The sequence below is a fragment of the Nannobrachium achirus genome, assembly GCF_963921795.1.
Source record: "Nannobrachium achirus genome assembly, chromosome: 15".
Classification (NCBI taxonomy): Eukaryota; Metazoa; Chordata; class Actinopteri; order Myctophiformes; family Myctophidae; genus Nannobrachium; species Nannobrachium achirus.
In genome coordinates, this window is record NC_137822.1 from 37122505 (window position 1) to 37137044 (window position 14540).

The window sequence follows — 14540 nt, forward strand, 5'->3', positions numbered from 1 at the left end:
ACCGTGTCGCGACATGATGTGTGCTTGTAGATAGACTGTTTTCAAATACCCAAAGTTTAAATAGGGGTTAATATAATGTATGTTTTGTAATAATAATTAAAATCTACAAAGTAACTGGTAACTAAAAATTACAAATAATTGTAGTGGAATAAAAGTGCAATATTTGCCTCTGAGAGATGGATGGATGCATCAGTAAGACGCCCAAAGGGCGAGAAGCACATCCGCCTGGGTGACAGCAGACTGCTGGGTGAGCGCTGGCGCTTTGGCATGGGATTGAGTGACGTCTGACATCATAGATGTCATAGACCACATGAGACTGACACAATAGGTCCACATATGGGCATTCCCAGATATGAATGAATAAAGCCATTGAGTGCTAAAGCCATTGAGTGCTATTTTCAATGTCATTTTATAGTTTGTATCACAGAGACGTAATGCTTTCCAAACTTTGCGCTTTGCGGCCCATTTTGCATGAAATGCCACAAGCACCGCTGGATGGCTGGGTGAGAAACTTTAAACGCACACTCCCAGTAGGCGAAGGGAGAAATTCCCTTTTTGTTTGTTTCCTACATTTAGTTTTTAATTATTTCAAATCATTTAAAAAAAAAAGAACATTCCCAAAAAAGCTAAAAAATAAAAATGTATGAATGAAAAACAAATTCAATGATTCTTTCAGTAATTTCATGAAGAAATAAAATAAAAATCTAAGAAATTACATAAATTAGAAAACGAATGTTTAAGAAGTCAAGCAACGTGGCACGAATCGACGCGTTGTGTGCTTGTAGATCTGCTATTTTGGATCCCGGGGAAACATCCAATCTCTCTTTTGGGTCTCAAACTGAAATGTTTGGGAACCACTGATCTATGATGTCCCCGTTTTCCTTTCCTGAAAAGTAACGCTTTTTGGCATGTACGGTTTCCACCCGTCATAGAGACAATATGCCGAAACTACAGCAACAAGTCATCACTGCAACAAGTCACGACAAGTCAAGTCACCAGACCAAAGTGCTTTAATTGTTGAAATTGTGTACAATATAAGTTGGCAACTTTGGCACTGCTTTCAACATAATAATCAACTGATATGTAATATCAGTTTTTGTGTAATTAATGCTAATGAACTAACCTACAGTCAATTGAAAACCACAGCAGCACATAGCACTGATGTTATTACATTATGCTACACAATAAATAATATTGTGTCCAAAAGGTCTGGAAACATCTGGCCACACGGTTGTAAGTAACACCAATAGGGCTGAACAACTAATCAAAATTGCAATAGTAACAACTACTGCAATTTCACTATAGCTTCACATCACTTCAAAAAGATGAAATCGTTCATTTAATCGCTAGATATTTCCCCCCCAAATGTCCAGCCCTAAACATGTTTTTGGTGTTGCAAGTGAAGATTAATGCCATCAAACGTGAGACGGAGAGATTTCCAAACGTTTTGAACACTTTCTCAATGTATTTGTGCAGGTCGCTCAGACGGTATGAGCACTTGTTTTTTTGGACCGCAAGGTTTTGTGTTTGATCCCGGGCACCGTCAACTCGACATATGACTTGCACGGCTTGGATAACTAAGTTGTGCATTAAGTACAGGGAGCTGATGGTAGGTGGTGTTGTAAGTACTGGGAGCTGATGGTAGGTGTAGTGCTCCACCTGAGCAATCCATCTCCCAAGGGGTCTACTCTAGGCCATTGAAAAGCGCACAGAAACCGAATATAACAGGGCGCCACTTCTCCATTGAACTAAATGGCCGCCATGTTCTTTTCTGTCGCCCCAAAAATTACTTTGAACTTTGAAGTGCGTGTTCCTGATAAACACCCTTGTTGGTCTGATGCCGACATTAAGCCACACCGACCAAACTAGTTCCTTTGTGCTCGTTTGTGCTTGCTGAAGCATTTCTTGGGCTACAAATCTACGTTTCGTTCTAGCAAATGCCCACGAGAAAGGATATCTACTGTCATGTATGATGATCCACAAACCTTCAAAAGTTCACGCAGCACGTTATGGCTACAGTCCGATATACTGGAATTCATTTCTTTGAAATAAAAGAATTAACGCTGCTCAAGTAAAAAATAAGAGAAAGAAAAATGTTCCCTTGATTGCACACACATCCCTTCATCAAGTCTGATGATTTCATAAACTTTACATGCATTAATTACGGCATGCTTTACATTATTTACTCGATGCTACAGTACATTCTGTAACTCCATCTTTCCAAACCATGACTTTAAAACTATCTCCCGTCCAGTTTCATTAAGTCTGACCCCATGACCAGGGTTGAGGAAAGACCCGTTTCACATTATCCGTAAATGTGGGCTCCTCCTCATCATCATAGTCCACTTAACCCATTTAGGCCTAGAATTATAAATCTTTCAATATATATTTTTCAAAGCAAACCTTTGTAACTCAAATCTCTGCTTCTGGCAGGTCCCTGGAACAACATGTTTTCAGATGGGGGTCTGCGGCCAAATAAATGTAATTTTGGGGGTCCTTGATATGACAAGGTTTGAGAACCACTGATTTAGAGGAAGGATTTAGAAGTGGGGTCAAAGATCTGGTCAAAGATATTCAAAGACTTGCACACATTTTTTCAAAAATAGCAGATCTACAAGCTCACAGCGCGGCACTCAGTGCCGTGCTGTGAGCTTGTATATCTGCTATTTTTCAATAGCTAAAGCATAAAATAATGGTTAATGTGGGTAAAATCTAACGCGACTCAGGCGCGTTCCATGGCATTTGAGGGTTATACCCTTATACTGTACATTGTTGAGCGGAGTCCCTCAGAGCTCTAATACTGGTGACTTTTCTTTTTACGCTCAACATTAAATACCTTTGCTGACAGTTAAACGGTCGACAAGCTCACAACTCGTCGCAAGGTGACGCGTTGTGAGCTTGTCAATCTGCTGTTCTCTATGAACGTCTTCCCAGGGTTTCTTCTCAGGGTTTGTTAAATTCACTCTTATAATTTAACGACAGAGCCAATATGACCGCAATCTGTTGCAATTACAGAAGAATTAATCACAAATCTAAATCCATTAGCTAGTAAAGAAATCAAATACAATGTTTGCAACTTTGCATCTTTCAATAGAGCAGCCACGTTACACCATTGCGTTATATTGGCAAAGATTGACTTCTGTTGTTTTGATATATGGGTTCAAAATCCAAACATTTCTTTGCCAAGTAATCTAAAAGGATTCAAATGTAATCGGGCCACCTGACTTTGATGAAGAAATCACAATGATTGACGTTGCTTATTCCAATTCCAATCAAAGAACCGATTACATTTCAAAAAGTCATCTTCCCCTCCCATGCTCAAGAGCAATAGGGTCTGGGCAATATTATATGGATATCAATAATCATGATATCAGATTAGATATCGCCTGGGATAAAGGATTAGTATACTATAGAAAATGGTTTAAAAGAATAAGGGAAAAGCAAAAAAGAAAGCAAGCTGAAACTAGTTGTTCTACAAGCTCACAATGCACCATGAGCCTGTAGATCAACTATGCTATTTTGGAGGAATAAATAAGATTGTTAAAATTATAATTCAATTAATAACATTTAAATTAAAAACAAAGGGTAAAAACTATATTATTGTCACAATCGCCGCACACACATCGTGATATTCGACTGTGTCCATATCGCCCAGTCCTCACGAGAACATTAGGGACTTTAAGCAACGATGGCTCCGGCAGTCCGCTCCGGCAACCGGAAATGGATCAGTGCTTGGGTAGATAAACCTGCTTGCCGTTGCAGCCGTTCCTACTACGGCAGCAGCTACCTTTCCACATAGTGACTACAACGCCTGCTGCATTGACGCGTCACCATGGAAACCAAAGAGTTCAGTAAAAGGGGTGGGTACCCGTCGCCGGCGGCTGTTTGCTCAACGATTTTGCTACGGCGATCGCGTCATAGCAGCCGTGCTTTCGCCTAGCGGAGCCGTCCTGAAAACCGTGGTTGCTTAAAGTCCCTATTTCCAAAGCAGATGGCACGTTCGAGACATTTTGAAAACCCCTCCTCCTCCTACTCCGACTATCAGCCCTCCTCCTCTCCTCCTTCTTCTTCTCCTTCTTCCCGGTACGCCTCGATGAAATCGGCCACGCTGTCCACCACGTAATCCGGCACCAGGCCCTTATTCATGCCCTCCCAGCCCTGGCTCTCGCCGTTGTCCCTGTGCCGCAGCGCCTCGGGCAGCGTGGAGACGCCCGTCAGCGTCAGCATGGTGCCCAGGCCGCAGTTGTGGCCGAACAGGATGTCGGTCTCCAGGCGGTCGCCCACCATCAGCGCGCTGTGGGGGTCCAGGCCGAACTGGCTGGCCATGCACTCGAACATGAAGCGGCTGGGCTTGCCCACCACCGTGGCCGTGCGGCCGCTCGCCGTCTCCACCGCCGCCGTCAGGCTCCCTGAACCTGTTAGGGGGGTTGGGGATTGAAGACTTTTAACAGGGTTCCCACACATTTTTACCAATTCATTTCCAAAACTTTTCCAGAATATTTAACCCAATTTCCAGGACTATATAACAATAATTCAGCTCAATAACAAGTCGCTTACTCCTATGTGCAATGCCCAAAGACAGGTAGTGTATGCCAGTGGTTCTCAACCTTTTCAGGCTGTGACCCCTGAAATAATCATATTTTAACTGGGGACCCGGCACCCTGACGAGCACTAAGAGTTGAGGAATGTTGTATACAGTGATGGGCAAGCTACTTGGAAAATGTAGTAAGCTAAGCTACAAGCTACTCTTGATGAAATATAGCTTAAGCTACAACGAAGCTACCCACAGAAAATGTAGCAAAGCAAGCTACAAGCTACACGGCAAAAGTAGCTAACTACAACAAAGCTATTTTTTTTTTTTTTTATCAACTTCATGATCAAGTACAACTTTCCACCAAACAAATAGGCAGGCAAAAAATGCTCATTTCGATTGATTATTATAAAACAAGCCCTCATGTCTGGCTTTTTGTGTCATCCTTTCATTTACTTTTTAAATTAAATGTGTACCTTTTCAGGCTGTGACCCCCACAAAAAATCCTATTTGAACTGGGGACCCCACCCTAACAAGCAATTGGAGTTAGGAGTTGAGGCATTACATTTAGTTTCACTCTGTTCCACCGATAAATATTGTGAAAATAGCAGATCTTCAAGCTCACAACGCCTCAGAACACAAGGCGTTTCGAGCTTGTAGATCTGCCATTTTCACAATTTGTGCCTCTTTTACTATATTATCAATTTGGCCAATGTTTGACTAGTTTTTATAGTTGGTAACTTTGGATGCAGTTTTGGTCTTTTATTTATATTTTTTTTAAGTATTAAAAATGTCTAAAATGTCCTTAAATTGCCACTTCACTGTCATTAGTTAGCTGTGGACAAAAGAGGGCACTGACTTGTGTGCTGTCGAAACCGCTGCAGCCAGCGGTGGACAGTAGCCTAACTGAGTAAATGTAATTGAGTACTATTACTTTTATTTGTACTTAAAGTAGCTTATTTTTTTAAAAGCATGTACCGGTATGCACTCTTGAATACATTATACATACGTTTATTTAAAAGCAAGTACTTTTTTTACTCTTACTTGTCACATTTTGACTGAGTTTACTGTGGATTGGAGTGGACTGGAGTAAATGTGACCAGGAGTAGACCTACTCTGTACTCTTACTCAAGTACTCGGGTCGATTACTGTCCATCTCTGGCTGAAGCCTGATTTATGCTCCGCCCCCGGAGATCTACAAGCTCACAATGTTGGCATTTGCAACGCGATGTGAGCTTGTATGTCAGTTGTTCTCAGACGTTCTTTGAACACGTTGCGGGCATAGGTGGGACGTTCGCGAACGAATTGAATCTTTTGAACGGCTCTTTGAAGTGAACAATGGGATCCGGTTCGCGCATTAGAGAGTGCGAAGTAGAGAGCGCATAGTGAGACTGATCCTTGGCTCGGTCTCACTTCAAAGAGCCATAAATCCCTCTAGATGCGGGCTGAAGTGTCTCGCTTTAGTCGCTGTCGCTTCTCTAACACAGAGGAGGTTCGTTGAATGAAGTGAAAGCAGCGCTGTGCAGAACAACATGTTTGGGGATCTGTTGGGAATTATTTTCCTCACAAACTTTATTTAGCAGTCAAATTTCGCTGGGATAGTAACTTGTAGCGTTTGTTGGACGCTACGTCACTATTGGGGTCTAAAAATAGCTACGCTACGCTATAGCTACGCTGGTTCAAAAGGAGCTGCACTACCGTGACGCTACTGAGAAATGTAGTTAAGCTATGTAGCGTCGCTACTTGTAGCTCGCTACTGCCCATCACTGGTTGTATAGCACGTTTCTATTAAAATGAAAATAGCAGATCTACATGTTCACAATGCCTCGTGTTGCGAGGCGTTGTGAACATGTAGATCGGCTATTTTCAAAATTTCTGCCTCTAATATTTGACAATTTGGCCAATGTTTAATTTGTCATTTCAGAGGTATTAACAAAATCAATAACCAAAGACAATGCATAGCTATTTTTTCCAGGACCTTCCAGGACCCTTGATCAATTCCAAAACTTTTCCAGTACTGGAAAAATATTTTTCTAATTTTAAAATATTTCCAGGAATTTCATGACCGTGGGAACCCTGTTATAAGTTTGCATAGGAAAAGGTACAGTTTCATGACGGTACAGTCAACTGGTACAAGGTCTACTAAAAGGAGATCCTAGAAAAGACTAAGCTTATGGAGGGGGCGACAAGGTTAGGCCTGTCTCAATTATTACATAATCGTCTAATCGCAATTATCAGACATAATCGCAATTATTTTGTCATAATCGTTAACATGTTGAAAAATGTTCATATATTTTCAAACATAAAAAAAAAATCACACCCGTGTGAACTGAGCGGTGGTTCCCCCCCCCCCCCCCGTGTGTGTGTGTGTGTGTGTGTGTGTGTGTGTGTGTGTGTGTGTGTGGCCTGGACAACAGCGCCCCTCCCTTAACATGTGTGGTCAGAAAAGGTACTACACAGGCTTGAGGCTACATACAGACCCACCCACCCACATACAAACAAACTAACTAACAAACAAACATACCTACACACACGGCCACGCTATGGAGACGGTGTGACCACCGCTCAAAAAATAGTGGAAACAGCAGATCTACAAGCTCACAATGTGTCGCGATGCGTTGTGAGCTTGTAGATCGGCTATTTCCATACTATCAATGTTCTTTTTTAACTCTCCTACTGCCAGATTATTTATTTATTTATTGGGTCTGGTGCCATCAAAAAGCGGCTTACCTTTGCGACGTTATAGTAGATAGACAGACATTTTTTTTTTATTTATTTTTTTATTGTGCAATAGTGCACTTTGGTCTGCCAGGCAGCAGAGGGCGGCGTCATGCGAGAATGAATGTGAATTTGCCTGTTATGTGTTGAAGAAGAAGAAGACCAGTCACTGGCCACAGAGCCTTACAGCCAGAGGAAATCAACAAGGAAGTGAATTGTTCTCCGTTGATCTAACGCATAATGGATTTTTTACACCATCACCGCGGAAAATGTGTTTACAGTAGAAGGCCGCGCGACCCCTCATCAGCTTACAGTCATCAGACGAACGAACCGAAGGAGCGCCGTATTGGCATCGAGGTTCTGTAAAAAATGGGGCGAACGTTAACGTTCAAAGCGTGGGGAGAGTTAAGTATGAAGTTGTCAAGTGTGTGATTCATTTCTTTGTGTATTTAGGTTATGGGTCATATCTGCCATGTGCAACTTCAAAGCCTAAAAGCCAAACAGAAATGTAATTGTCAACGACAAAGACACAATTAAATCGTTAATCGCAATTATTTGAGTGACAACTAATCGTCATGTAAAATGTCATAATTGTGACAGCCCTAAACAAGGTCACATTTCATTAAATCTGTTCCAAGTATATGTTGTTGCTAAAAAGAAAGTATTTTTGTAAAATAAATTAATGATAAAATGACATGTTGTCCAATCTGTATTGCTAGGGTATGTTAAAACAATATAACTTATACAATCGGGGTGGCTCTGCTTTGCCTCCCTGCTCTTCTATAGGAGACATTTACTGTAGATCGTGTCTCACCTAGACACAGGATCTGACCCAACCCGGGTTAAAATCCGGGGTAGAAGAGGAAGTTACATAAAGTGGTGCAAAATAGTGTTCAGAACTAATATCGAACTATTAATTTACAGAATGTCTGTCTGTCCGCTGTCTATCGTCTGTCTGCATGCCGACATCACTGATACTAAACAGTGCCCATGTCTGATATACCCGCATGCTGAAACAGTGACCAAATTTGGAGATGACTGACATCACTGACTGACATCACGGAACACCATATAGGGGCATAAACGGGTGAAATAGTGCCCACATTTGTAGATGACTGACATCACTGATACGTCTTCTCAGTACACAACACAACACAACCACGGGCAAAGGTCTAGTCCTCATTAACAGGCATCCATGATACTATTAATATGCTATAATAAAGTATAGTTTTATATACAGCCGGGAAAACCTGTTTATATAGGCTCTAGATCAGTGTTTCTCAAAGTGGATTCCAGGGACTCTGTGGGTTCCTTTAGAGGGGTCTAAATGGAGCCATACAAGTCTGTAACTTTGACAGATGTATACAATGTCATAGTTAAAGGGAGACCTTGAAAGTAAAAGTTCGAGAAACACTGCTCTAGATAATTATAGTAACTAACTAATAAAATAGCTTCTCAAAGACAGAATTCTGGTTTGCTGCCTGGCCTGCCATTTCTAGTCAAATGATGCCCTCTAGTGGCTAATCAGAGAATAATGTTCAACCACTAGCATTCATTCCTGAGAAACAGTTTTGTGTTCCAACCTCCTGGATGGCATGCCTAGAGACAAAAGGTCAATTATCAAAGTTATTGTTACAGGGCTCTAGCAGTGGCGGCCATTTTCTGGTTCCATCGTTCCAGACCCCATTCATTTTAACCATAGAGATTTACAAAAGAATATTTATATCAATTAGTAAGCCTAGAATCAAGCTGTCCAGGATCCTGGTGATTTATGACCATAACACATTTTATTCTGTGAAAGGAATTAATGTAAAACCGCAAAATAAAGGGTATTTATTAATTACAGTATATCATATAATTAAATATTATTATTATTTTCAGAGAGGTGTGTCTGTTCAAATGAAAATATATCCAAGTATTGAACGCACGCACGCACGCACACACAAGCTTGTACACTGGCTATTTTTTGGCAAAGACATTTGATAGAGTGAAAAAAAAGAAGACTGTATCAAGTACGTATATTATAAGTACCTTTTACCAATTATAGAGGGTTTAAGTGGTACCGGATATGCAGTTCGGCAAATAAAAGGTGAATTGATCCCAGTGCATGACGGAGGACGATATCACGATAAATTAAATCTCCACGATACGATTAGTGTTTTTTTTATCACGATAAACGATAATATCGCGTATCGTCCCATCCCTAACACACACACACACACACACACCTGGTGCTATCCTGCCTCCTCTCAGCGGGTGCCAGGGGTCCGGGTCGGTGGCCAGGAACAGGCAGTCGGGGTTCTGGAGGTAGCAGCAGGCCTTGGCCAGCTTGATGAAATTGAACTGCTCGTCGTAGCCCACCAGCACGGCCCGGACGTCCGGGTCCAGCGGGTAGTCATAGATGGTGCCCGTCTGGGCGTCTGGGCTCACGTCCTCCACCACAGACACACCCGCTTCCTGCAGCTCCGTCCGGATGCCCTGGCAGCCGATCACAAACACCTGCACGCAACGGCGGAAATATAGGCCCGTTGCAGTTATTACATTTACGGATGTGCCGTTTAAAAACTTCATATGTCCTGCAATTGGCAAGACAGTAGATTTTCAGGAGATTTGCAGGACATTGAGCTTTTAGATCAGCTATTTTTTCTATTGTTATGACCTTCTCTGACTTTAAATCTACCTCTGAAGGTGGATTCTGCTTTTCAATGGGAATGGAGTGGTTTCTTGCAAAAATACACTCCATTCTCCATACCAATTAGAAAGACAAAACAGGGAAAGAAACCTGTGGAAAAAATGTTCACAAAAGATGCGACACGTTGTGAGCTTGTATATCTGTGATTTCCACTATCAATGTTCTTTTTAAGTATAAAGTTGTCAAATATGTGAGTAATTTCTTATATTATATTTATATATTTAGGTTGTGTGTCATATCTGCCATGTGCAACTTCAAAGCCTGAAAGACAAACAGAAATGTAAATGTCAACGACAAAAACACAATTAAATCGTTAATCACAATTATTTGAGTGACAATTAATCTTAAATGTAAAATGTCATAATCGTGAGAGCCGGGCAGCCCTATAGGTGGAAAGGGGAATACGGCAAAGTTTCACTTACACAAGCTTAACTAATTATTTACTTTGCCCATGTTCAACCTTATCTTCAAGTAGAGAGGAAAGACAAATATCTTACAGTGTTCAAGTTTCAGGTTACTCATTACTGGACCATATCTTGAAAGATTGTTGTGCGTCGTGCTGTCTTTTTCTCTCTTTCTTGTTTGCTTTTTTCTGTCTGGACTTAATGTAAAATGTCATAATCGTGAGAGCCGGGCAGCCCTATAGGTGGAAAGGGGAATACGGCAAAGTTTCACTTACACAAGCTTAACTAATTATTTACTTTGCCCATGTTCAACCTTATCTTCAAGTAGAGAGGAAAGACAAATATCTTACAGTGTTCAAGTTTCAGGTTACTCATTACTGGACCATATCTTGAAAGATTGTTGTGCGTCGTGCTGTCTTTTTCTCTCTTTCTTGTTTGCTTTTTTCTGTCTGGACTTTGATGTTTTAAACTCACCAAATACGTAGGTACTGGCTGATGTAGAATGGTGCATGTGTGCGTACGTGTATGTGCACGTATGTACTGTAACTGTCCCTCTCTCTTGTTTGCATGTTTTTCACTCTACTTATCTGGTTATATAAAGGGTCAAAATCTTATGTTGAAATGCTCTTATGTTGATGCTGACTGCAGTCAGAAATGAACTGTGGGTGGTCAGTAATTAAAACATTGCGGCAGAGAGCAAAGCCTGATGCCAACCCCACCTAGGGTATGGGCGCTGATGACGGGGAGGAGAGAACACGCCCCACGCCCCCCCCCCGTCCCCGGCTGGAATCGAACCCAGGACCTTCTAGCTGTGAGGCGATTGCGCTACCGACTACACCACCATGCCCCTGCATGGAATCCCCATCGATGACGTCATTGATAGGCAGTACCAATGACATACTTTTCTTAACCACTTAAACCGTTTACTCTTAGGGTCGTTTCATACCGTTATAAGGAGCCTAACTAATTTCGGTTCGGGAGTGCTCCCCGACCCGAAATTATTTAGTTTCGGGGGGAGTTCATCCATACTTTCTTAACGGCTAGTGCCGAAGTCGCTTGTAAATATTGGAGGTCCTTGGCATGACAACATTTGTGGCCGATGAATGAGCATTGCAGGGCGGATACATATTGACTTGCCCTCGCGCTGCACGCTGAATGACTGGAGGTCCAGTGAGTAGCAGCACCAGCAGGCAGCAGCAGCACCAGCGGGGTCTCTTCTCTCTCTCACTCACACTCACAAACGCTCGATCGAGCTCTGTCAAAAACATTTAATCTACAAGCTCACATTATAGACGTGCCGCCTCCCTTGCTGCATGCATGTCATCACACAGTCACAACTCGTCGTGGAAAACCTATCAACACGGAACACTATAGCAATTAGCAAAGTTGTGTTTAAGCTCTTCTTTTGTCTTTAAAACAGTCAGCGACGCGTTAGCGATACAAGCTGTGTGTGTGTGTGTGTGTGTGTGTGTGTGTGTGTGTCGCGCGCGCGCCTCCCAGTCCACCACTCTTCGTCTCCAGCGAGAGCCAGCTGACTTGTGTCCGCTCTGCGAAGCCCAATACACGGCCACACAAGCATTTGGAAGTCGGCGTGTCTCCCTCCCAAACGGAGATTCACAGCCGAGAATGTGAACGTGAAGCCGGGCTGAATGAATGAGAAGACACCGCTGAGTACCGAAATTAAGTCGGGAGGTCACAACATTTCGTCAGCACCGTACAGCCGAATTTAGTTGGTTGACGCCCCCCCGAACCGGGGGATGCGAACCATATTTGGGTTCGCCTAGTGCCGAACCGAACTTAGTTAGGCTCCTTATAACGGTATGGATCGACCCTTAGACTTAGTAAACTGCACTTGAGTTGGCTCAGTACTTGGACCACATTTTTTTTAATCCGTCTACACCTGCTCAAAACCCTTCGCCAAAAACAGCCGATCTACAAGCTCACAAGAGTACTTGGACCACATTTTTTTAAATCCGTCTACACCTGCTCAAAATCCTTCGCCAAAAACAGCCGATCTACAAGCTCACAAGGTGCAGCAGCGGGGCGTACCTTTCCTTCTTGGACCTTGGCTACGTCTCTCAGGTACTGGGCTGAACAGTACGCAGAGCTGAAGATCTGCTCCTCTGTCACGTCGCTGAACCCCAGCCGGCTGAACTTGGTGACGTAGTTGGCCCTGTGACGGGGTGGACACGAAGAACACATTACTCAACGTAGCAATGGTTTAAGAGGGAACACTTACTTGGCCAACAATACCTATTGGGTAATTAATCAAACGAATTGATTTAATTCGTTATAAAGAATAATGGATAACTGTTTTATTGATTATAAATGTATCGATTAAACAAAAAAAACGACAATCTTTGTTGAATACGACAAAAATAGCGTGCTGGGATCTTGTAGATCAGGGGTCGTTTTCAGGCCAGGGACCCCCAAACTGATGGGGAGATGGAGCAGGGACTCCCTACCTCGTAGGGTGGGGGTGAGGCTACAACATATAGTTTATATTTATGTATAAAATTGTGCTTCATGTGAACCATGTTATTGTACATTCAAATATATTAAAATAATAGATTGATAATATATTCATGCTTTTATTTTAAACATGCATGTACAAGTGGTACCACTGCCATTTACATAATGTTATTAACTGAGAACCAATGTCAAATGCCAATACTATCAATCTATCACTAACAATCTGTCAATTGCACAATAATCATGTATACAAGCTCTTCAGAATCATGTTTTTTATATATTTAAAGACAAATTACTTTTTTTCCCATTCTTTTTTTAAATTAAAATAAAACAATATAAAAAAAAGTTTTTTGTTTTTTCTCCAACAATTTCGGCGACCCCCTGCAGTATCCCCGCGGACCCCCAGTTGAAGACCCCTGTTGTAGATTGTCTATTTTGCTATTTAGCCATATTATTATCATCATTATGAATTATTGTTATTATTATTGTTGTTGTTACACCGTTGTACGACAATCAGAGTCTCGGAGTCCCCACCTGGGTCTCGTGCAGTTGTTGGTGACGAAGAAGACGCGCTTGCCGCGGCTGGTGAGCGCCCGCACGGCCTCGGGAGCGCGCGGCACCGGGGCCTCGCCGTTCCACAGCACTCCGTCGCAGTCGAACAGGAAAGTGCTCGCCCGCTCCAGCACCGCGCGGAGCTCGGCGCCGCGGACCACCGTACAACCCCCGCTGCTGCCGCTAGCCATCATTCCCCTCCTATAGAGCCCAGTCAGTCGGTCCCCGTGTGGTCCGTCCGGTCCGTCCGTGTGGCTGAGAGTGGACGTGGGTCGGTGGACCACCGGACCTGCTGGTGCCTGGTGCTGGTGTGAGAAGGAGGGGGCGGGGCGGGGGGAACCAAGTCCAGAACCAAGCAAGAATCCACCGACCGCACCGATAACACACGCTGCTCTGAAATGGAACAGGACTTCCCCTCTGGACGTTCAAAATAAAAGCACTAGTACATTTCCAAACGATATCGAGCTTGCGCAAGTATGGGGAAGAGAATTTTAGACGATTAATTAAATATCATTACTCATTATCATTATCACAGAATTGGGAATTGGTTGTGCCTTATGTCTACTTATACGTCAACTTATTGTAGCCTACTTATTGTTTTCTTGCTTAATTATGATTAGTCTATTACTTTCCAATTTTATTGTGCAAATAGTGAAAGGAATCATGCCTTGGTGGAACTTCGTAGGCTACTATAGTTAGGGTTGGGGTTTTGTATCTGAAGCCAAGGAGAGGTTGCCTGGTTCCAGACCATAGACCCCGCCCACTCTCAGAGTGGACTCTTTGAGCTGAGTCTGAAATCAGGCTAAAGGAGAGGTGAACTTTGAGTCAAACTTTGTAACCCTGTATGGATAAATTGTGGAAACAATTAAATACAAATATATAGACCTATATATAAAAAATAAAAATAAAAAAAATGTGACAACCGTCAACAAACCATAATAATATTATTAATATTATTTTATCAGTGGTTCTCTGTTCATGTTCAACACGTTAGACTGCGGACCAAATGAAAACATATCCGCTAGATACTCTGTGATTCTCAACCATCAAGGACCCCCAATTTGACATGCATTAGGCTAGGGACCCCATTTAATGGCATTTCTATCCCTGGGACCCCAATTTATATTGTAAAATCAATGTTAACACTCTGAGAGTGTACATTACACTATTT

General features: G+C 42.4%; 1 protein-coding gene across 1 annotated transcript; it reads right to left on the reverse strand.

Annotated features, from left to right (window-relative positions):
• Nucleotides 1–996: 996 nt before the first annotated feature.
• On the reverse strand, nucleotides 997–13746 carry LOC308298898 (chronophin-like). The gene is made up of 4 exons (XM_080742592.1): nucleotides 13352–13746; nucleotides 12395–12518; nucleotides 9478–9748; nucleotides 997–4415 (listed from the first exon to the last, which is right to left on the reverse strand). The coding sequence occupies exons 1-4, from the start codon at nucleotides 13561–13563 to the stop codon at nucleotides 4042–4044; spliced, it is 981 nt and encodes a 326-aa protein (XP_080598718.1). The 5' UTR covers nucleotides 13564–13746; the 3' UTR covers nucleotides 997–4041.
• Nucleotides 13747–14540: the final 794 nt, after the last annotated feature.